The sequence below is a fragment of the Crocodylus siamensis genome, chromosome 15, assembly GCF_052110815.1.
Source record: "Crocodylus siamensis isolate JL-2025a chromosome 15, ASM5211081v1, whole genome shotgun sequence".
In the NCBI taxonomy this organism is placed as follows: domain Eukaryota; kingdom Metazoa; phylum Chordata; order Crocodylia; family Crocodylidae; genus Crocodylus; species Crocodylus siamensis.
Window position 1 is genome coordinate 7,069,044 of NC_143409.1, and position 21,403 is coordinate 7,090,446.

A 21,403-nucleotide genomic window follows, 5' to 3' on the forward strand; every position below is an offset into this window, starting at 1 on the left:
GTGGAGCAACAACCTGATGCAGCTCATAAGGTTCATGGATGGGATTCATCGTAGTCTGTAGTAGTAGGCAGCTGGATTCAATGATCTAGGTGCCTTCACGTGAGCACCCATGCAGGTCCAAAGGCTAACTGCAACCCAGGCCAGGGAAATACTTGAGCAGACACTTAACTTTAAGCATGCATTCAAGAGAAGTGCATTCCTGAATCAGGGCCTGGGTGTGACAGTGACACTTGGGCAATTATTGACACGAGCGCTCAGTACTAGCTCAGTAACCAGCCCAGCCCTTCAGGTAGCTGTCAGTCCAGAAAGTGCATGCAGTGATGTGCCGCTGGCATTTTAACCAGTGGCTCCCACAAAGCCAATCTCCCTTATTCTGGGGCAGAAGCTAGGCACCAGAAAAGCTGCTTGCACAGGCGAAGGAGGGACTGGAGATCCTGCAAGTTGGTTCTTTCACTAAACAGAAGCTCGTTTTCATTAAGAGGAAGGACGCAGCACGAGGCAAACCAGCTTCCATGTGTGTATTCTGCTGAAAGCATGTAGATTTTGTTCTGCAAATAACCCCAGGAGAATCAGAGCCATAATTAGATGCTGAAAATGGGGGGGCTAGATGTTAATGAACGATACAGTGTTATAGCTAAAGTAGGAGGGGGAAAAAAAAGCCTTTCCATTAATGATGGGAGAAAGCATCTGTTTGATGCAAAAACAGAAGCTTTTTCAAAGTCTCTCCAACTTCTTTGATGCGTCAAGGAGGGAGATGCTGGAGGAGTATTCGTCTGACATGATTATCTGCTCCCCTTTTGAATCGTGCTCCCCAGACAGGCTGTTGCTGCAAGGTGGGGGCCACACTGAAGTCTATGTCAATTTGAAGCCTTGGAACTGCAGCTTCCTGGCTTTCCAATTAAGCAACAATTACCCAAATTCAGATGCTCCATCCCCAGAGGAGGGGAAGGCAGGGAGGGGCGGACCAACCCAGCCCCCACACCACCAAAATTCGAGCCAAGTGACTGCAGATAAAAAGATCTCCTTCTACAGTTTTTTTTCCATTTACGCCAGATCGTTGGAGCAATACTCTGAGTACTGAAGCACAAAGCACTACCATTTCCACAGCAACCACAAAACATACCAAGAATATTTGAGCTAAATTTATCCTGACTTCTTGTTTCTTTACGTTTGAATCACTACTTTGGGGCTTGATTTTTCCACAGCTTTCCACAGGGTGCAGAGAGGGGTTTACCGGCAGTAGGGTTTTTCCGATGACTTGTGGGATTCTGCTGTGAAAGGCTGCAAGTCGTTTACCTGTCATTAGAAAGCAGGGGGGAAACGAGGGAAGGATGGACTCAATTGTTCCCCAAGTACCATGCCGGTGCTAAGGAGGTGCGTCTGCGGCCTCCAGCATGGGAGAACGTCTCGACACTCCTCTGACACAGGGAAGTGCTCTTGTTCCCATTCTCCAGACGGCAAGCTGAGACTAAGACCCAACTCTAGCTCCCCCCTGCCAGTTATAAGTAGCATTTATGGCTGCTTACACGTGTGCTCGGGGGTGGCATTTTAATTAGAGCGGTTCCTGGACAGCCACTCTAATTAAAAACGCCTCACTGCCACATGTATCAAGCCCCTGCATGCTGTAAAATGGCCACGAGATGTTTTATCTGAAGTTCATCTGATGAAGTTTAGATAAAGCATCCCTACGGCCATTTTAAAACATGTGGGGGCTCCACACATGTGATGGAGAGGCAATGCTGGAGTGCTCTAATTAGAACACAAATGAGCACATGTGATTCAAATGAGCCACAAAAGTCGCTTAGAAAGATGTTCAGCTCCTACAGCCCCTTTCACAACATATACCATCCTTAGGAGGATACATTTATGCTCTGCTACGATTCAATCCTGCACAGGTAGGCACAGAAAATCTATGCAAGTCCCAGCAACCTCCCACGGAGAGAAAACCCACGACAAGGGACAGGGAGCATATGGCACAGGAACTAAAAAACATATCCACATCTCCAGGGCCCAGGCGAATGCAGTATCCATTGTGCCCACTCTTAATTTTATGCCAAATACGCCCCTTAGGATTTTAGCATCCTAAACTCAATTGGGAAAAGCACTTTCCTTCTAGGTATGTAGGTGGCTATGCCATTTGCTGCTGAGGATGCATGAGGAGGGGTTATTTTAGCTTTACACTAACAATACGTGCACAATGTGTGCACATGCCAGCCAGCACTGACCAGCAAATTCATGGAAATGAGCCATTTTCAAAAGAAACAGTGTGCCATGCTGGGTCATGGGTGACTAGGTCTGGCAGTCACCCAGGCTCTGAAGAAGCAACCAAGATGTGAGAGGAGCAGGCTGAGTCCAAGCATAAGGGGCCAGAAGCCAGGAAATCTGTCTGAGGAACCGAGGCAGAGATGCAGAGGGTCAGGCAGCCAGCGGGGTTGTGTTTCAAACTAGAATCAGATTAGAGAGCCAAAGGATCAGGACAAACTCAGGGTCCGGGGGGAAGCCAGGTTGAGTAGCCAAAGCATCTGTCAGAGAGCCAGCAGGGCACGAGAGGAGGGCAAGGCAGCCTGGCTACACAGTTGAACCCTGGTGGCCAGACACTTCCTCTTCCTAGGAAGGGGTAAAGGGTGAGCTAACTCTGGCTGGCGACTCCACTTGCAGGTAAAGGGCCAGAAAGCAGGTTCTGACCACCTGTGTCCACCCTGATGCTCGGCTGTGGAGGTGGCAGACTGGGATGAGCAGCCGCGGCAGGCAGGCCAAGGCCCCCAGTTTAGGGCCACAGGCTGGAGCAGTGAGGTGCATGCTGCCAGGCAGAAAAGCCAACAAAAAAAAAATTCTCCTTAGTTTCAATTCTGCAACAGTCCCTGACGCCCACATCATCGGTGCTGCAGCAGGATCGCAAAGAGGCAGTGAAACTAAGTGGGCAATAGCCAACGGATGTGTCCTGCCCACATACACGTCTCAAACTTCCACAGTCCCAGGCAGACGTTTCACCTGTGTGCCCTGGGGATAAACTCCGCTGTCTGCTTTGTAACTTGACTGCACTCTGGTTAACTGCAGAGTAACTGTAGACGCCTCCTTTGCAACTAGCTGCATCCCTTAACTGGCCCAGAACAAGTGGAGGGGGAGCAGCTGTCAATGGGCTGCTATAAAAAGCTTTGGCAATGATGGGAGTTGGTCACTATTACCATCTGCTCCATTTTCCAGGAGCCTAATAGCAGCCCCAAAACTGCTTACAGAATTCAGACGAGTGCATACGGCAGGGAAGTCCATGGGGTTCGCCAGTCCCAAAGCAATGTGCTTAACTGGAGCCCATCGTATACAGACTGATACAGCCTGTGCTTCCTGTTACTGGCCCCTGGAGTAAAGCTAGCTGGAGGAAGCCTACCCCCACGCTACAACCACACTTCCAGTAGCAGCACAGACATAGCAGCATCCCCATCTGCAAAGAAGTGTATAATACCACCAGCTAAAGGATGACAAAAAAATAAGCCATTACTATTATACCCTAGAAGATGTCTTCTTAGCTAATCGTTGCACAGCCATGGCTGTTTTCATCTGGTGTCACACTTCAGTTCTGTTTGGCTGGAGAGAGTAAGAACATTATAGGGACCGCTTGAGTGTGTGATGATTTCGTTGCTTGTATTAGCTGCACTGAGGCCCCAATCCTGCCAGAGCAGGCCCACGTGCCCACACAGAGACTGCTGGGTAGGGGCTAGGCAGTAACAGGGTGAACCGAGAGTCCTATGTCCTGATCAGCAGACAACCTTAGAGTTGGGATAAAGCACAGGTTCAAGAAGGACCATAACTGAGGCTATTAAGGAATCAAATTTGGCCAGGCAGCTGATTCAGAGGAGGATGGCAGAAAAACCCAGCCGCATCCTGAACTGTGAACATTTCCTCTGGCCTGGTGGCATGATGCCGAGCAGAAATGGGCAGCACCATTTGGAGGCCACCCTTACAAGGAAAGTCACAAGCTGCCAACTAAACGACTCTTGACGGTCAGCGAGGACCGGACCTGGGGCCTGCTGTCCATGGAAAGACACTTACGGACTTCAGTGGGACCTGGACAAGGTGCCGATGGGCTTTTGAAACTATAAATTAGGAATATGGAGCATGATTTTCTTCCACATGTAAAGTTCTGTATAATGCTACTGGCAAAAAGATGAGTTGGCTGCCGGGGGGGGGGGGGGGGGCGGGACGGACCTTGTGAGCAAACGTCAAATGTGCGTGCGTACCATCCATTGCTACATTTGCAGTGCAACTGTATGCAGAGACAAGAAACCTTTCCCCCAATCCCAGAAATTCAGCTCTTGCCTTCAGAGCTGCTTTTGAATCGTGCGTCGACAGAAAAGACACAAAACCTTTTTCAGAAAGGTTCTGTTTGCAGCAGATTTCCACCTGCCGCTCTTCTCTTACATTGTTCCCATTAACACTGCCTAAACTCCCTCCCACTGCACATTAAAGAGGAAGCCTCATTTTTTTCTCGTCCAGATAAATCTCACGTTTTGCCCAGGCTGGACCTTGCTTCTGCTTCTAGCAACGCTGCCGTGGAAGATGTTTGGAGTCAGTGCCAACATCTCAGCCTGTGCGTGCGCTTCCTGCCATCCCCCCTGCTGCCTGGGCCTCCAGTTCCTTTTTCTGTTCCCTTCCCCATGGCAGGGGTTTGGAACAGGTTTCTTTCTGCAGCTCGTTGTAGTGACAATCTCCTTTGCTACACGGCAGTCCTTGTCTCTCCAACTCCCACTCCTGCTGGTGACATTTAAAGACTCCAGTGCTCGGCATTGTTATTGTGCGGGTTGTCTCACTGTGGAGCTACCCTCCTTGAGCCCAGCACGACGCTGAGACCTTCTGGTTCTTCACGACCCCAGGGCTATGGCTTGAGATCTCCCCGCTTCTGTTGCTATAACTGGATTCCTACTGCCACCAAAAGCAAGCCCTGGCTCCCCTGCCTACTGCCTTCTGGGCTGCTCTTGTTCTCTTCCCCTCCCTAGTTTCTTGATTATCCAACTCATCAGTGACAAGGGTCCAATTCTGCAAACTACTCGGTGCGTCCTGAGCACCACTGCTCCTGCTGATTCCAACACGGCTGCTCCCGAGTCCTGCAGCCCATACAGGCCACTGCGGTATCAAGCGTGTTCACCCATGCTTCCTCCCTTTTCTTATATGCAAGGGCCATGATTTTCAACTATAGAAGAATTTTGGGCGCCCACCCTGGGAGGCACAGAAGAGGCCATCCTGGGAAAAATCCCCTTTGAGGAGTCTTACAAAGGCACCCAACATCACTGTTAGCTTCTGAAACATCTTAGCCCAGATAAATACAATACGCAGACACGTGGCTTGGGCTGTGCACAACACCCAGCTTCGTCTGCTGGGCCCTGGAGCAGCCTGACTTTCTACAGCAGGGCCTTGTCCCCCCTCACATTTGACCACTTCTGCAGAATGCCCTTGTTTGAATAGATTTAAAAATAAAAGCAAGTTACTGTCACAGAAAGGCACTTCCTATTTCTGCCTGCCGCTTCCTACTTCTGTTTCTGGGGAACATGTACAGTAAAGTCCAGCTCCTGTCTGCTGCTTAGTTTTCTGCTCACAGGGTTACTTTACATACAACAGTCTCACCCAAAAGACACCAGATTAAAAGAGTTTTGAGCTGGGCTCATTATCCCTATTTCTGGCGCGTTAGTTTTAAACGAACAAAGTGCTCTAGATGGGTCGAGTGTGTTACCGCTCACCGTGCTTTACGACCACTTGCTGATTCTTGGACAGCGCATGTGAGGAGCTTTACATCCATTTTTAAGCTGGGGGAGGAACAAAAGATGAGCGCTCTCTCCAATGCTACATAATGCACCAGGACAAGGGCAGGGCAGGGCTAGGCCCTGCATCAGGCGCGACGACTCCTCACAAGCGTTGCCCTGTGCTCCCCAGAGACCGGGTGGCTCAGAAGTGCATTAGCAGAAATGCAGACCTAGCCATATATTCCTCTTTCTGTAGCAGGGAGATTCAGAAGCAAATGTATTCAGGGGAATGAATGCAAGTTCCTGCCCTCGACAGTGAAGAACACACAACTCAGTGTTGCAGAACTTTTAAGAACTACAAGCAAAGAGCAAATCTGGGGGCCCCGTACACACGGGGTGTTCACTAGGCCTGTTCTGATCCCCCTTAATGGCACCCTGTGTTTTTTAATTTAAAGGTGGGCCCATAACAAGCAACATGAGAGGGCCGTGTTCTCCGTTTAGCTGCAAAGCAAACAGCACGAGCCAAAACTGCCACACACCCATCTATGCACATGTAATACCCTGGTCGAAGGAACACGGCACTGATCACACCCACTTATTTCACAAGCCATTAAATGGGAACGATTTTTGATTACTGCCTCTTCGGCTAGATCCATGCCAGCCTCCGTGATTGCAAACCTGGCCCACAATGCAAATATAGCTGGATGTCGAAGGGACCTTTCTCCTTAAGGAAGCTAATTCAGATATGACCTAAATTGCTACCAAGCAATCACAAGACCTCTGCTGTAAAACTCTAGGATTCAAATAAACAACACACCCTATAAAGAGGAGACAATTCAGCGTGACATTAAGGAGATGGAGGAGGGAAGGACACACAAAACTGAAAGACAGCATCAGCACTTGGCGCTCTTGTGGTGCCTTCCAGCAGAGGAACACTTTCCAAGCACAGGTTAATTAGGCTTCCTCATACCCCTGAGAACTGATAACGGCTATCCAGGGAGCGTATCGACAGCACAGCTAGCTTGCAGGTGAAGTAAAACAGATGTTCCGCTTGAAACAACATCAGGATGCAGCTCAGGACAGGAATATTGTGCCCAAGTGAAACAGTATGGGGACTCAGAGTAGACACGATAGGGCAGGGGTGGGCAAAATGTGGCCCAGGGGCCAGATGTGTCCCACCAGGCCATTCTGTCCAGCCCACGGGGTCTCTAAAAAAATTTAGAAAAACTAATATTAATCTGCCCTGGGCTGCCTGTCATGCGGCCCTCAATGGCTTGCCAAAACTCAGTTAAGTGGTCCTCTGCCCAAAATAACTGCCCGCCCCTAGAATAGGGCATGGGCTGAGCTGCTATAAATGGTCATTGCTCCGCTCAAGTCTATGCAGTTCTGACAATACAGGTTAGGCAAGGACCTGGCCCAAGGCTTAGGTGTCATGAAAAATGTCTATGGATATGGCAAAGAACCAGGACAGAGAAAGGCAGTTAGAAGAAAGTCCCTTGCTTACGAAAGTTTATGCTGCGCAAGCTTTGATTTAGTCTACAAGGTGCAAATCTACCCTACATTCTTGCAAGGGACCAAGATGCCAGGCTTGCATCCCATCTGGGGAAAGTGCTGCCAGGATCCTAGGGGCAGCAGCCAGATACTGAGCCACGAGCCCCATCTGACTGTTTGGTAGCAGCCCCCCCATACTTGTACAGGCCAGTCCTGCTCAGCTCAGGAGCACTCCCTGGGTTCTAGCACCATGAACACCTGTGGGGTTTCCCAGTGCTACGAGAGTCGCAGGAATTTACAGCTAGGATGCCACATGCTATTATCCTTCCAGGTGGTTATTCCACAAGGCACACAGCAACCAGCCTCCGGATCAGTATTAAAAGCATGTCAGCAGGAGCTTCACATGTGAAGGTTTCATGACTCACTACGTTCCTGCACTCAGTTGTGTAACTGGATCCCTGGGCAAGAACTAGCAAACATAGGGAGTGGACAGACAAACCAATGGCAAGGATTCCTGGCAGAAGTGAAGCAATTCTGAAGTGAACCAAGCTTCAATATACCCAGCGACCGCACGGAAAGCAAACTCGCCAGCACAACACATGGCTGAGCCCCATCTCCAGATCACACTGATGCTTTTCCCTAGCTGTTTATTACACGCAGTACCCTGCACATAATGCAAACATAATACCGGTAGATTTTGTTAGATTTTAGTTATCATCAACCCTTTTTTTTTTTTTTTTTTTTTTTTAAACACAGTAAAGCAAAATTAAAGCTTCTGCAGAGAACGTCAGAATCGATTACCTGGCAAATCTTGACTTTAAATCGTTTTCCTTCTCACCTTATTATTTATGGACAACTTAGCTTATTTACCACTATGGAGAGAAAAGCCTGGCATATCAAATATTACTAGAGCCACAAGTCTTTTACACTCACTTATCCTTACAGCAGATTAAAACTCTTCTCAAGGTATATTGCTTAGTATCGAACTGCATTTCTGAAGAAATGCAGATATCCAGCTTGGATATAGGAGTAGCCACTCAAGGCATGTATCTGAACCACTATTACTAACAGTCTCATAACTATAAAAAGATACAGCTTTAAAAGACAGAAAATCGCACCCATGCTAGAATAAATACAATACATACAGGTAAAGCAAAGAGTTCCCGGAGCTCCCTGCAGTGTGAAATGTCTTTTGAAAAAGGTAAGGCGGCTGCTGAGTACAGTACCAGACTTTGCTTCATGGTTGCAGATGAAAATCCAAAATCAGGCTGCTCCAAAATAAGCTGCTAGCTTCCACTGAGATCTGCTTACTCACTAGACAGCGTCAAACACACCTTCAACCCACACTTGTAAAGAAAAGGCTACCTCCAAAGGAGCTGCTTATGACAGGGGGAGATGCTGGAACACAACATGCAGAACGGCTATTTCTTGTGGCTGGTTTTAACACGATTGCATTGGCATCAACAGCTCTAGCGACAAAAATCAGCCAGTGATTTTTGAAAAAGGAAAATCAGAACAAGAGCAAGCAGCAAATGGCAAAACTCCTTCTCAAAAGGGATTTCTGCCTGTTGATCCATGTTACAGAAACACGATCTCCTAATCCTCTCTCTGCATTTGTAACATGAAATCGGAGCAAGCTGCTGAATCACAGCTGACAGTAAAACTGGAGCAGGTTAGTCTCTGCCTTAGAAACGATGTTGATCTTAAGGATGTTTGTATCCTGGATACAAGCCATATCAGTAGTTGGCAACATATTCATTTTTATCAACCACGCAGCACACGTTATGTAAAAAATAATAGGTAAGTTGTCTTGGCCTAAAAACCAGAAGTGTCCCTAAACATGCGTGTATGGAAAGCTATTCCTATCTTCTTCCTACATAAACATCCTGATCTTGTGAGCAAAATTACCTGGCACACTTTGTGGTTTGGGGCTTGGATGTTGGGAGCAGCTTACTGGACTTAGAGTGCCCAGAACTCAGACTGCTCACGAGGTGCCCGACTCTCAAGTACTATTAAAACACGCAAGTCTATTTATGACTCTTCCAAAACAGGAGAGAAAAACAAATTGTTCCCTTTACCATTTTGTGGATCCATGTTGCTCTCTCTGCAAACGGCAGCTTCCTCAGTGCCCACGCACCAGTACATCCTGGGTTGTAGTCGTGAAGGGTCGAGATGCCACCTTTCCGCAGCATTTAAAATCATGTAGTGTTATCAAAGCCAAATGACCTTGGTCCAGGGAGAGGGCCTGAGAGGCACTGTGACTAGTCCCAGTCTGGGAGCAACCCCATTTGACCTGTTTAAAAACCAAAAGAGAAACAGTCAATCAGACAAATCTTTCCAGAAAAGGAACTGCAAGAGGTTTCTTCCTCTGCATGTACAAACATGGTCCCAAAGACACCACCTCGCAAAAGCACTTCCAGTGCGTGCACTGTATAAACGTGCTACACCAGACACAGATCAACACAAGCCCCCAGCGATGTCCCCGCTGTAAAGAATGGTGCTGCGCCCAGGGTCTCTCAGCCAAATCATCTCCGGTCTTTTTTAGGACAAGGATAAGGCTATCATCATTGGCCTCTGGATAAGGACAGCAGCAGTCGGATCGGATTCTCTGCAGCCTAACAAGAAAGCCAATCACTGAAACAATGCAACCCCACAGGAGGGGAAAAATCCCTAGCACTGCTTAAAAACTACTTTCCCTTGCCCCCTAAAAAGCATGAACATATTGAGAAGTGACAGGTCCTGTTAAGATGGGCCGGGGGTAGAAGAAAAGCATAAACTTTTCCTCTTGCCCAAAAACATGCAAAGCATTTATTTGGTGCGCCAACAGCATTTTTGCAGCCACATGTTCAGGGATCTGTATCAGTTCCCTGAGGACTATCAACTGGTGGTCTTTTAGCAGCCCTGGAAAAATTAAGCAGTGATCAGAACGCTAACCAGCTCCTCCTCTGGGGCAGCTGGAAGGCCTTACCTGTTCAGAGGGCAGCATTGGTAATCTGATCTTTTAAAAAGCACCTTCCTTGTCGATTAACCTCGCCATACAGTCACAACCTAAGCGCACCAGCACAGTTTGTTCCCTAATTTTCTGCTTTCTGTTTCAGTATGTAAATTCTCTCACAAACACAAAAGATGCTCTTGTGGGGGTTGATTTGAATCCGCCTTTCCTCAAGTCTGCTATACGACACTGGTTTTTTGAAAGGCGGCCCTAGTGCAGCTCAGCATTAATGGTTAAGCCCCATTCAAGTCAGTGACGTCATGAAGCCTTTTCCTGTGCAAAGTGGGGTTAGCAAATCAAAGCCGGGTCGAAACATCACACACTGCCTCCTTCAAGCAATCTCCAGTTGGCCTCCACCCAGCCCTTCGCCATCAGGCAAGGGCGGCGTGAGCTGGGTTAACAAAGCAGTGCAGCATCTGGCGAGTGTCGTTTCTGGACAGATGCTAGAGCTGGCTGTTATTTTATGCTCATGCTGCTAAGTTGGGTTTCTAGTGATCACTGCTTTGCGGTCAACTGTTGGCATCAAAGACCAAAGCCAATTTCCCAAAGGCTTGCAGAAGCTGTCCTCACTGCTTAAATTACAGGGCTAGTGCTAGCATGGTAGGCCTTCGTGTTCAGGTGGGAAAGGACTGCTCTGACACCTCCAAAGGAGGGACAGAAGCTTGGGGAGAAGCCATTTGGCTGCAGGTGAGTAACGGTACCGGCTGTGGGAGCATGCGTGGAAACCAGTGGTAGCGTGACTGACCCGAACTAAACCATGCCGGAGCCAGGGACACAATAAGCATCAGCGGGGTGGCTGCATGCCCCTTCTGGGCTGGACCACACTGCGGGAGCCACTGGGGATTTTTTTTTTTTAAGACCCCCCTCCACTACTTCCCCTTCATGCTCAGAGGCACATCCCCTCCCCTTCCCCACCTGCCACTGCTGCTTTCCCCACTGTCCTGGAGGCAGAGGAAGGTTTAAAGCCACTTCTGCCTGCTCCAGCCAGGCTGTGTTGGGGGGTGCAGCAATGATGGGTGGGGGGTGGACTCCCTGCCGCCTAGTCCCACAAGAGCAGGTGTGGGGTGGGGGCTGCCACCACCGTTTCTAGCTGAGCCCAGATCCCACACAGCCCGGCGGCAGTGGGCAGGAGCAGCTTTGAAGCTTGCATCTCCCCTAGGGCTGCAGAGAAAGAAGCCATGGTGGGTGGAAGAGAAGGGGAAAGGGAGGGAGGGAGTGTTCCTTTAAGCTGGGAGGAGAAGGGGGGTCTGACGTGCTTTGGGGGACTTTAAAAAAAGTCCCCAGTGTCTCTGGTGGGGTTGTCTTTCCCCACCAGTGGGTGGGGGGAGGAGGCTGGGAGCAGGGGGTGCAGCCACCTGAGCAACATGGCCAAGTCCTGGATCCACCCCTGATCTACCCTCCTTTTTCTTGTCTGGGGAGTCTAGTAAGATCAGAAGCTGCGGTGAGGGTGAATACGTGATGCTGTGCGAGATCACCCAGTGGTCACCACACACACCACCACCACCTGTGGTTTACTCTTTTAAGAAGGCCTGGAACAAGGTGAAAATTTTTGCCAAATCACTGAACATGGCATCTGCAAAACTACTAGCACCGAGGACCATCTTCGCCCTACAGCGCCTACTGATGTCTCAGATTTAGAAGGTATGTGTGGGGAGGGTGGGGGTGGGAGGATGGCACTGCCACAGTACTGGAAACAGCAAATCATCCTCTACAACTCCGCTGAATTACAGCAAGGGTGAATACATCCTCTTGCAAAGCAGAGACTGGCCCCGCAGCCCCCTGCAGCAGACATCCAGTCTTACGTGACATTTTCCTCCCCTCTATTAGCAATCATGGGTGGAAAAAAATAGACGCCATGCTGCAACTTGTGTAGTCTGCAGTAACCACTAACTGCAGGTGGTTGAAAACTGCCCCGCTCACAATTTCCAAAAGTGTCACTAACTCCCTCACTCTGCCCCATGGAGACCCTGCAGGAAATCGTTCTGGAAATACCCGATGCGGAAGTCAGTCCAAGGCCAGGAATACAAAACTGTCCTCTTCGTAACTGTGTTGTTGCAGAAGGCAATGCACGGCAGCGCTAAGGTGATCCAACTGCACATTTTTAAACTCTCCCACCTTTGAATTTCTTTTTAGCCTGTACCCTGGATTTCCCAGGTTACTGAATGGGGAACAAGTTGCAACATCCCTGTCATGTTTTATACCTTTAAGTTACTGCTCCATGTCTCAGTTGGGACAAGGTTTTTCCTGGAATACACAACCACTACTAGTGGATGTTACCCAAAGTGCTGCAGTATCCCCTCTGCCGGATTAAAAGCAGGAAGTGACATATTTTAAAGCAGATTTAGATGCTATTTCCAAGCTTCCCAATTTCTCCTCGGAGACTTGCTGGCAGGCAGACAGCTTGAGTTCAGATTGAGTCCAAAGTCCAGGAGGCTTTTAAAAATAAATAACTTTGCACTCCCAGCATCTCAGAGCAATTCACAACTGTTCACTAAGCCTCTCCATAACACTGGCCCTTTGTACCATGCTCACGTTATAGGTAATCTGGGGCACGCCTTGCCTAATATCGCTCCAGAGCAACAGCGGGAGGCCCTTGCTTAACCTGTCAGATCTCACTGCCTTCCCAAATAATGTCGTGCCCTCTTTGAAGCCAAAGATAGAGTTAAAGGCATCTTACAACGGGCGCTGACATGGGGCAATGAGGTGGATGGACAAACCAACCGACCGAGGGCTCATCAGATTACTGCAGCTGGCAGGATGAAGCCCCGCACAGAGACGTATTTTCCAAGAGAGAATGTAAATTGGTGCGACATTAGGGCAAAATCTCTGCTACGTCTGTCAACCTCAGACCTGGATTCGATGGCTCCGAAGGTCCCCTGAAGTCCTGGGTTCCTCGTGGAACACCAGGAGCTCCCTGCCAAAATAATTCATCCCATAAAATACTGGCAGCCACTAGCATCACTCCTGCCACGGGAGCAGAGGCATGATAAAAAGTAACCCACCCTGGGCCCGTTCAAGGAAATAGCAGCCGAGATGCAACGACCTGGGAATGCTAGCACGCCCCTCATGTCAGAAGCAGCAATACATCCACAGACAATCCCCGCGCAAGAGAGGGTCGGACCCTAAGGGCATCTTGCCTAGTCTCCTGTGTCACAGCAGCAGAGAGCGGATGCTGAAAAGGAGACTGAACGGGCAGCCTGTCTTCCACCGCTCCTCTCACTCGCAGCCTCCAGCACTCAGGGTCCAGGAAGCGCCGGTTCAGCAGCCGTGCCCCTCGCTCCCGTGCTCCATGGCTGCTGGTTCACCTTTCCTCCACGAACGCCTCCGGTCCCGGTTTGAATCTGGCTGAACTGCCCTGGTTAGCTTAGAGAGACAGCGGTGAATTCACCACTGCTTACGGGGCGCTCCGAGATGTGCGCGCAAAGAGTAAAACCAGCGGTTATCAGTTGTCACTGCTCTGCACCACCAAAAACGCCGGGTCTGGCTTTTTTTCAGGGAACGCCAGAGCAGGGCCAGGGGGTTGCTGTGGAGGCGACTGGATACAGCACAAGGATCCCCTTGTATTTACAGGATTTCCTTCCCACGGCCAGCTTTTAGGCAGCGCCGCCCTGCAGGCGCCCGCGCTCCGGCCCCCTTTGAACGGACACCGCGGACGCCAGCCCGCAAGCTCTGCCTCCTCCCGCGCGCCGCAACAGGCTGCGCTGGGCCCCGGCCTGCCGTCCTGCCGGGCGGCTCGCCTACCTCGCCCCACTTACGGGTCCCCCGCACGTCGGCAGGCTCCCGGGACGCGGGCACCGCAACCGCGGCAGGAGCAGGAAGGGGAGTGGGCGCAGGGCAAGGGCACCTGGCGGCTTCAGGACAGCACGGCCCGTTCCCTGGTTCCCATCGGAAAGAGCTTTTCTTCCTGGCTCTCCGCGCGCGCCGTCTGACACCCGCCCCCACTCCGTGAGGCGACCCGCCCGGCCCCGCCCCCGCCCCGCCTCGGTCCCGCCGCGCGGCGCGCCTTCCTGCGGCCGGGCCGGGCCGGGCCGGGCAGTGGAGTGGGGCGGGGCGGGGCAGAGCGCCGCTTCCTCCGGGCCGGGCCGGGAGTGTCCGCCGCACGTCGCCCCGCCCCGCCCCGCCCGTGCTCTCTGCGTTGACCCCGCGCACACACTCCAGTGCCTACACACACAGTTTTCTATTGGGCGTATGCACACGCACACAAATTGCCTGCATGCACATTATCACACACACACACTATTGTGCACTCGCACACTAATGCCCACACACGCACTTTCCCTATTGCCCACACAACTGCCCCCCCACACGCACACTATTGTCCACACACACATGCACACTATTCCTACATGTGTGTACACACTCCATCTGTGCAAACACACTCTATTCCCCCTACACACATGCCCACTCTCTGTTCCTACACGTGTCTACACACTGTCTCAGTCTCCCATCCACACACACACTTTATTGCACAATTACCTGGCCACACGTACATAAAACGTAGACCAGCTACACTTGCCGCTGATCTCCCCCACCTTAAAAGGCTCCGATCGGCTGTAAAGTTATTGCTGGAAAACGTGTCCTGCCTTTAGCCCACCCACCATTCGAGGTGCGGGTGTAGATGGAGGTGAGCGGGCCACCCCGGCTGCTGCCACCTCCAATGTGATCTCCCACCCCAGGGATGTGGAGGTGCTCCATGCACCCGCCCGGCTGCGGGGGCTGAATCAGTGCTGGCTGTCCGTGGGGTGCAGCCGGGACCCCAAATCCCTGCAGCTGAGGGAGGCCGGTCCTGGCTGCACCGCATCAGACAGCTCTCCGCTCCCCAAGTCTAGCTGCTACTGTGGTAGGAGCCAGGAGGAGCAAGGCAAACTCCTCATCTCTGTTCTTGATCCTCCCCTCACTCTGCACCCAGTCTCTTACTTGTCGCCTTTTCTTCTACCCTCTCAGGCCTCCCGCTTTCCCTGCTTGAGGCAGGCTTATGGAGACAAATCCCCACCTGCAAACACTTTCTGCAACAGTTTTCTCTGAAGACAGAATAAAACCAGGGACCCATCTCTGTGCTCAGACTGACATAGAGAAGCAAGCGTTTTCTCCAGATGCTCAGCCAAGATGTGCTCTCAATGGCAACCCCTTCTTCTTGCATTACATTCCCACTAGTCTGCCTACGTCCTTAGAGTGAGACAGCTACAACCTACACCCCACCAGCAGTCTCAGCACTTCTCTGGCTTTGGGCTTTACGCCCTTTAAATCAGTGTGTAGTTGTAAGGCTGGGTCTCCGCTGGTATAACGCAGAGCCCAAGCTATGCCCACTTCTGCCAGGTGAGGATGTAGCCCACCTTGCAGATGGAGAAAGGCTGGAGCAGCCCCAATCCTCGCCTACTCTAAATAGGACTAGCAAATAAGGCCAGCAAGATTTGACCCCACAGAGGGCAAGCTGGTGGGAAGAGCTGTGTCTTATTTCACTCGTACAGCACTGGCCTCCCACGCTGGTACCCCAGCATCATCGTGGATGCGGTGCTCTCCGATTGAAGGTAGTTCAGTGTTCGGGCGTCCCTTTTGTGAGCTCAGCCCAACTTTCTGCTCTTGGAAACCCACTGGGGAAGACTGGATACCGGTGGGACAGACTGCACGCTGTCTCAGGGAAACAGGCCGCTGCTACTATAGCACAACGGGGGCATTTTGTTCTAGGAGCAGGAGAGCTTGACCCATCTACAACGTTCAATTCTGTTGACACAATGGGCCAAATTCAGACTGCATGAAGGGCAAGGAGGGGATAATTAGCAAATCAGAACCTAAGGAAGTCAGGGGAAGGTCTTAGGGAGCACAACAGCCTCAGTAAAGGACATAAAGCTCATCTCAAAGCACCATTTGGTCTGATAAAAGGACAAACTCCAGTATCTTCTAATACCAAGGGAGCCAACACTTACTTTTGGGAGTGAAATCAGATTTTTTTCCCATCCCCCGTACTTTTTTTTTTACTGGGCAAGATGTTAATGTCACATCTATAATCTGTACCACAAAGTTAAACATTTTTATTAAGAATTGAATATTACAAAAAAGATACCCATATTCTATATTATATACAAGAAGTTTAAACACATAGCATTTCCATGTACCTTCAGCTATAAAAATACATTAGATTAACTGTAACCTAGTTTATATATATATATTTATATTTAAAAGTAGTATTTCATATAAAAAGCATTACTGTGCAATGAAAGAATATATACCCACTCGTGGGTAATTTTAAAAGTTAGTATCTACTGTTATTTGATATATAATTTAGAAAATTCAGTGTGTCAAGCCAAACCCTGATTTATACAATAAGAGAATACATTACTAAGTCATTTGTTTTAACTTGATAGGAAAAAAGGAGGAAGGATAAAATATATATATTTTTATATATATACACACACACACACACACACACACACACACACACACTTATTTTTTATATCTCTCTCTCTATTATATATATCTATATGCTATATAGATATATATAGATAGATAGATAGATAGATAGATAGATAGATAGAGAGAGAGAGAGAGATAAAAAAACCATACTAACAAGAATATGGCAACATCTGAAAACATACAATTTCAATGAATTAAGATGTTTGTCAAACGAAGAAATACGAAAGCTACACTGATTGCTAATCTTGCCTGATTTTACCACGTACTTGCCTTGTGTCTAGTTCTAGCTTTGGATGCTAAAAACTCATTCACTAAGCAGTGGTGAAAATGATTTCTGAGGGAGCGCTTAAGCTTCCTTGCTACACATTGCAAAAAACAGAAGACTATTTACAGGTTTCCCATTGGACTTTTGGGGACGGAGGAGGGAGTCTCTGTTTCAGGGAGAAAGATTCATCTGTGGATATCCTGCCTCATAGGAGAAAAGATGCTCCCTAGCATACAGCTACTGGGGGTAGGTCATTGATGAGAGGTTAAAGCATGTGAAAGCCCCATTTCTTTCAAGGCTTGTTGGCTCTTAAGGAAGGTCAGGTCCAAGTAAACAGGTCTCCCTGCATAGCGGCGTGGGAGTATTTCTTAATTATGTAGAAGAACTGTTTCTGATGGAGGAGATGTATAGTTTCTTGCTCTGGCCTTGCATTGCCATAGTGAGCCTGCATTTCCACTTCAAGACCCTAGTATTTGACACTTGCTATTTAGCCACCTGCCGGACTCCCACTGACACCTCGGGGTCCTCCTCATCAGTGCTGTGTGGAAGCCAGCGGGGCTCTGACATAGTGCATGGGTGCAGTGGTTGCCCATCAGACTTTCCTTACCTTCACTCTTAGTCAAGGGTTCTCTGGGAAGCCTCTCCAGCATAGGCAGTTGAATCAGAGCATCCCCTGCTCCCTAACCAAAGTCCCATCTTGGGCAGTGTTATCCAGTTTGGGGCCTCTGGGAGTAAGCTCACACCACTGGCAACTTCCCTTCTCACCCAGGGCTTTCAGACATGGTGCATCTCAATCAGATTCTTCAATAGTATCCTCCAACTCAGACCCTGGAGGACCAAGCCATGGATCGCTCTCTCAAAAACATACTGGGAGTTAAACAGCCTAGGAGCAGTTTCTCTCACTGTGTATTTTGAACAGTCTATCTTAAGCTACATTCACTGGGGGTATGGGGAGGGCAGAGGAAGGGGCGCTTTCTAATTCTGTTCAACTTCAAAAACAGATCTAGTTGAACAAAAAGAACCTCACACATGGGAATCCAAAGGATAGTGAAAGAAGCACAAGGCAAACTAGGCTGTCTTTCCATCTTTCCTCTCCTCCGAGAAGATTTCAGCTCTGGTTTCCCTCTCCCCTCAGTGGCGACATCACTAGGGTAGATACAGTGCAAAATCCTCTTGTGAAAAGTGCTGAAGTAATGACTTGTGATCTGAGCGACTCTGGAGCCAGGTGGATTATGGTGTCAATGACTTGTACTCTCAGCTCCTGCAGAGTGTGTGCACCAAGAGACAGGCAGCAAAGAACACGTGGATCTTAAGCCTGTGAAATCCTGGCCCCGCGGAAGTGCATAAGAAAACTCCCATGGATGTAACTCAGGGCCAGGCTTCCACCAGCCTCAAGGATGCATGTGCATGAGAGAAAGCAAAGGTAGCTTTTCTGATAAAAGTGCTTCAAAATTCCCATGCACACACAGCCACGCTCCTCCTGAAAGCAGGAGATGGGCTATGGTCTTCACACCTGACAAACTCCTTTGACTTCAGTGGCATTGCACCCACTACCAGCAGGAGCAATGCCACTTGAGTCAATGGAGCTGTGTTCATTTACTCCAAGTGAGGCCACATATGCCAATGTAGGAACAGTCCCAAGGTCTTTCAAACGTGATCCGGGCAAGTGATATTGCTTTCAAGGGCACAGTTTGATAAAGCCGATTCCCTGTAAAGCAGGATGTCTGGAATTCTGGTCGCTGGTCAGACAGAGCTCAGGATAGTCTGTCGAGGGCGGTGTCCGGGAAAATAAGGGGACAGCAAATGTGTCAAATGCAATTTTGAAAAGCCAACTGGCAAGCACCTCTGAGCTCCTCCAAAAGAGAATAGATGGAAAGTTTCCTTGAAGCAAGTGCTGATTTCTTCTTCCTTTGCCCACGTATTCTGAACATGTCCCCCACGTGCGTGCATCACATTCAGAGTGTCAGCAGGATGAGGCCGCCTACTCTCAATGATTCTTCTGGGAGAGTTTAATGGTGACAGTTTTCACCTCTGTATATTCCGCCAAGGCATATTCACCACTGGAAGAAAAGGGGAGCAGTGAGACTGTTTGACATTTTAATCATCAATGCCTGCTAGCTGGGCAGATTGGTGTGACAAGCTTTTGACATTGCTCTGTACATCTAAGCAGTCGGAGCCCTACATATCTAGGGGACAGCCTTGTCTCATGTTCCACCACAATCCTGAAAGTCAACCAAGTGCAACCTCCAGCAAGTATCATATGTGGATCAAACTTGCTTAGCAAAAATGCGTGGGGTTATTCTCAGTAGTAGCCCCTCAGCTCAGGAACACCTTTCCCCTTGAGGTCCACTGAAAACTGAACCTGGACATCCTCCAGAAGTGCTACAAGACCTGTTTATCTGGGCAAATGTTTAGCAAAGGTTAAACTGGGGGATTGTTTGGGGAGTTTCCATTATACACTTTTATCTATTTGATTTCATGTATCATATGCTTTTATAAAATTATTTTGTTGGGGTTTTTTTTCCACTGCAAGTCCCTCTGGGAAGGGTAGCATATCAGTCTCACATTCACACTGGCAGTTTAGCCACAGCTGTGCCATGTCTTGGACAGACTAATTAGCAGTGCTGGGTGCCAGAGCCAATTAACCTGCCTGTGATGCCATACAGACCTGGCTACCTTGTTTCTATGTTAAATGAGGCAGCAGCCCAGCATGTCTGAGGACACAGCTGTCTTGTGCAATTCGCTTGCCATGTAGATGTGCCTAGTGAGCTGGATTTAAAATCAGACTACTTGCACGTGTTGAACTGCAAGAGACAGGAGTCCAGAACCAACAAAGCCCTGTTGATTTCCCCTATAATGAACACAAAGAATTTTTTTTTACATGCTGCACTATTTCATGCAGCTATCCCAGCAACTGAAGTTAGTGCCTGCTAAACTTCAAGCTTAGCAGACTGGTGGCCTTCAAGGCACATGTAGGGATCATATAGAAGGAATAAAGTTCTGCATATGTACAATTACTGTTGTGCAGGCAATGGCTAATACTAACACTTGCTTTATTAGTATAAAGCAAGTGTGTGCGCACACATACATCTATACCAATTAGGGGAGCACGGTACATTGTTCAGCATTCATTTCTGCAGAAACGTTAACTGGTTGACAGACGTATCTATTAGGTCATATCTCTGTCTGTTGGAATTTGCCCCTGGCCCCCATCCCTGCCCATGGGATACAGCCCTGATGAGATGACATCCAATTTGGCAGGCTCTCAGGCCAAAGATAAGTTCTCTCATGGCATTTTTTTTGGGGGGGGGGGGGGGGGGGGGGGGAAGGTTCATTCATCTTGATTTATTGGTCAGAACAAAGCATCTACGTTCTTTTCTATTGCAAAAGAACCCCAGTACTGAAAATGGCAAAAGAAAGCAAATTGGAGTTGGCATCAAGAAAGTAGAGTTAGTAGTTCGAGCAGAAATTGGGCCCTTTTGGGAGTCCTGAACAGGGCAATTTCAAGTAGCCTCTTTTCTGTCTATACAGAGACAACTCACCCCTAAAATACAAGTCAGCTCTGCCATAAAGCTTGAAGTGCTACCTTGAGCTAAAATTGTCCAAATTTGGCTGTTGGAGTGATCATGGGACCAGCCTATATCTGTCCTATGTTGTTCCAGAGGTTCTAGTTAAAACCAAACGGCCGTGAGATGAGAACGTGCTGAAGCTGGACGTGTATATCTAAAGTTACTTTGTTAAATCTGTTAATCCCAATGCAGGTGCAGCTTTACTTTAAGTTTACAAAACATGCAGCGCCGGCTGATCTAGCAGCACTCTTTCCCGCCCTTGTAGCTGGATTCATTTATTTTTGAAGGGCAAATACGATGAAAAGGATTTGCTGCGGCTTCAAACGGGGGCATGGAGAATTCCTTTTCCTCTCTGGCAGGTTCTTCAGACAACAAAAAACTACCCAATAGCCAGGGGCAACAGACACCTTCTCAAGCCTTAAGATCCAGCAGGAAGCAAGGAAGCAGGCTTCTCCAAGAAACCAGAGCGGAAGTGTACTAGTAGGGAAAAGATGTACTAAACCCCCACCCCGCAAAAACAAAAAACCCCAGCACCCACCCAACACAAACCACAAGCCGTATAAAAACCACAGACCCAAACTTACAGTTCTCTGCCGTTTCCTGACATTTTAAAGCCACCAAAAGGAGCTTGTGCATACAGGGCATTGTAGCAGTTGATCCTGTGGCAAAATAGAATATATCCAATTAAACAGTTGAATGGTAAAAACACATCTGACTATGCTTATTAGTATTCTTGCTCTGGTCTGACATGCCACTACAAAGTACACTAGGTTTTTATACCTCACCCCTCCCAAATAATTTTTGGTCATTTTGGCCCTTGCTAAGCCTCAGGAGGAAAAAAAAGCACGGCGTTTAGGAAAGAGAATTCTCTACAAGGATTATGAGTGTCAGCGGCGACTTCCAACCATGACTGGCTAGATGCATTTAAATGCTTTAAGCTGTG

General features: G+C 48.9%; 2 protein-coding genes across 5 annotated transcripts in view; both read right to left on the reverse strand.

The window, feature by feature from the left end:
• Positions 1 to 14,296, reverse strand: part of LRRK1 (leucine rich repeat kinase 1) — a 101,294-nt gene extending 86,998 nt beyond the window's left edge. Inside the window, exons 1-3 of one of the 4 annotated variants that reach the window (XM_090028729.1) lie at positions 13,971 to 14,296; positions 13,353 to 13,578; positions 9,302 to 9,516 (exon numbers count right to left, since the gene is read on the reverse strand). In XM_090028729.1, coding sequence (XP_089884855.1) covers positions 9,302 to 9,425 — 124 coding nt within the window. In that variant the 5' untranslated portion in view covers positions 9,426 to 9,516; positions 13,353 to 13,578; positions 13,971 to 14,296. Of the gene's footprint in view, positions 1 to 9,301; positions 9,517 to 13,352; positions 13,579 to 13,956 lie in introns of all 4 variants that reach the window. The other 3 variants (XM_090028728.1, XM_090028731.1, XM_090028730.1) reach the window with 3 other exon arrangements.
• Positions 14,297 to 16,222: 1,926 nt separating this feature from the next.
• ALDH1A3 (aldehyde dehydrogenase 1 family member A3) overlaps positions 16,223 to 21,403 on the reverse strand; it is a 52,795-nt gene continuing 47,614 nt past the window's right edge. Inside the window, exons 12-13 of the mRNA XM_090028143.1 lie at positions 21,045 to 21,119; positions 16,223 to 18,951 (exon numbers count right to left, since the gene is read on the reverse strand). Of these exons, the coding sequence (XP_089884269.1) occupies positions 18,879 to 18,951; positions 21,045 to 21,119 (148 nt within the window). The 3' untranslated portion in view covers positions 16,223 to 18,878. The remainder of the gene's footprint in view (positions 18,952 to 21,044; positions 21,120 to 21,403) is intronic.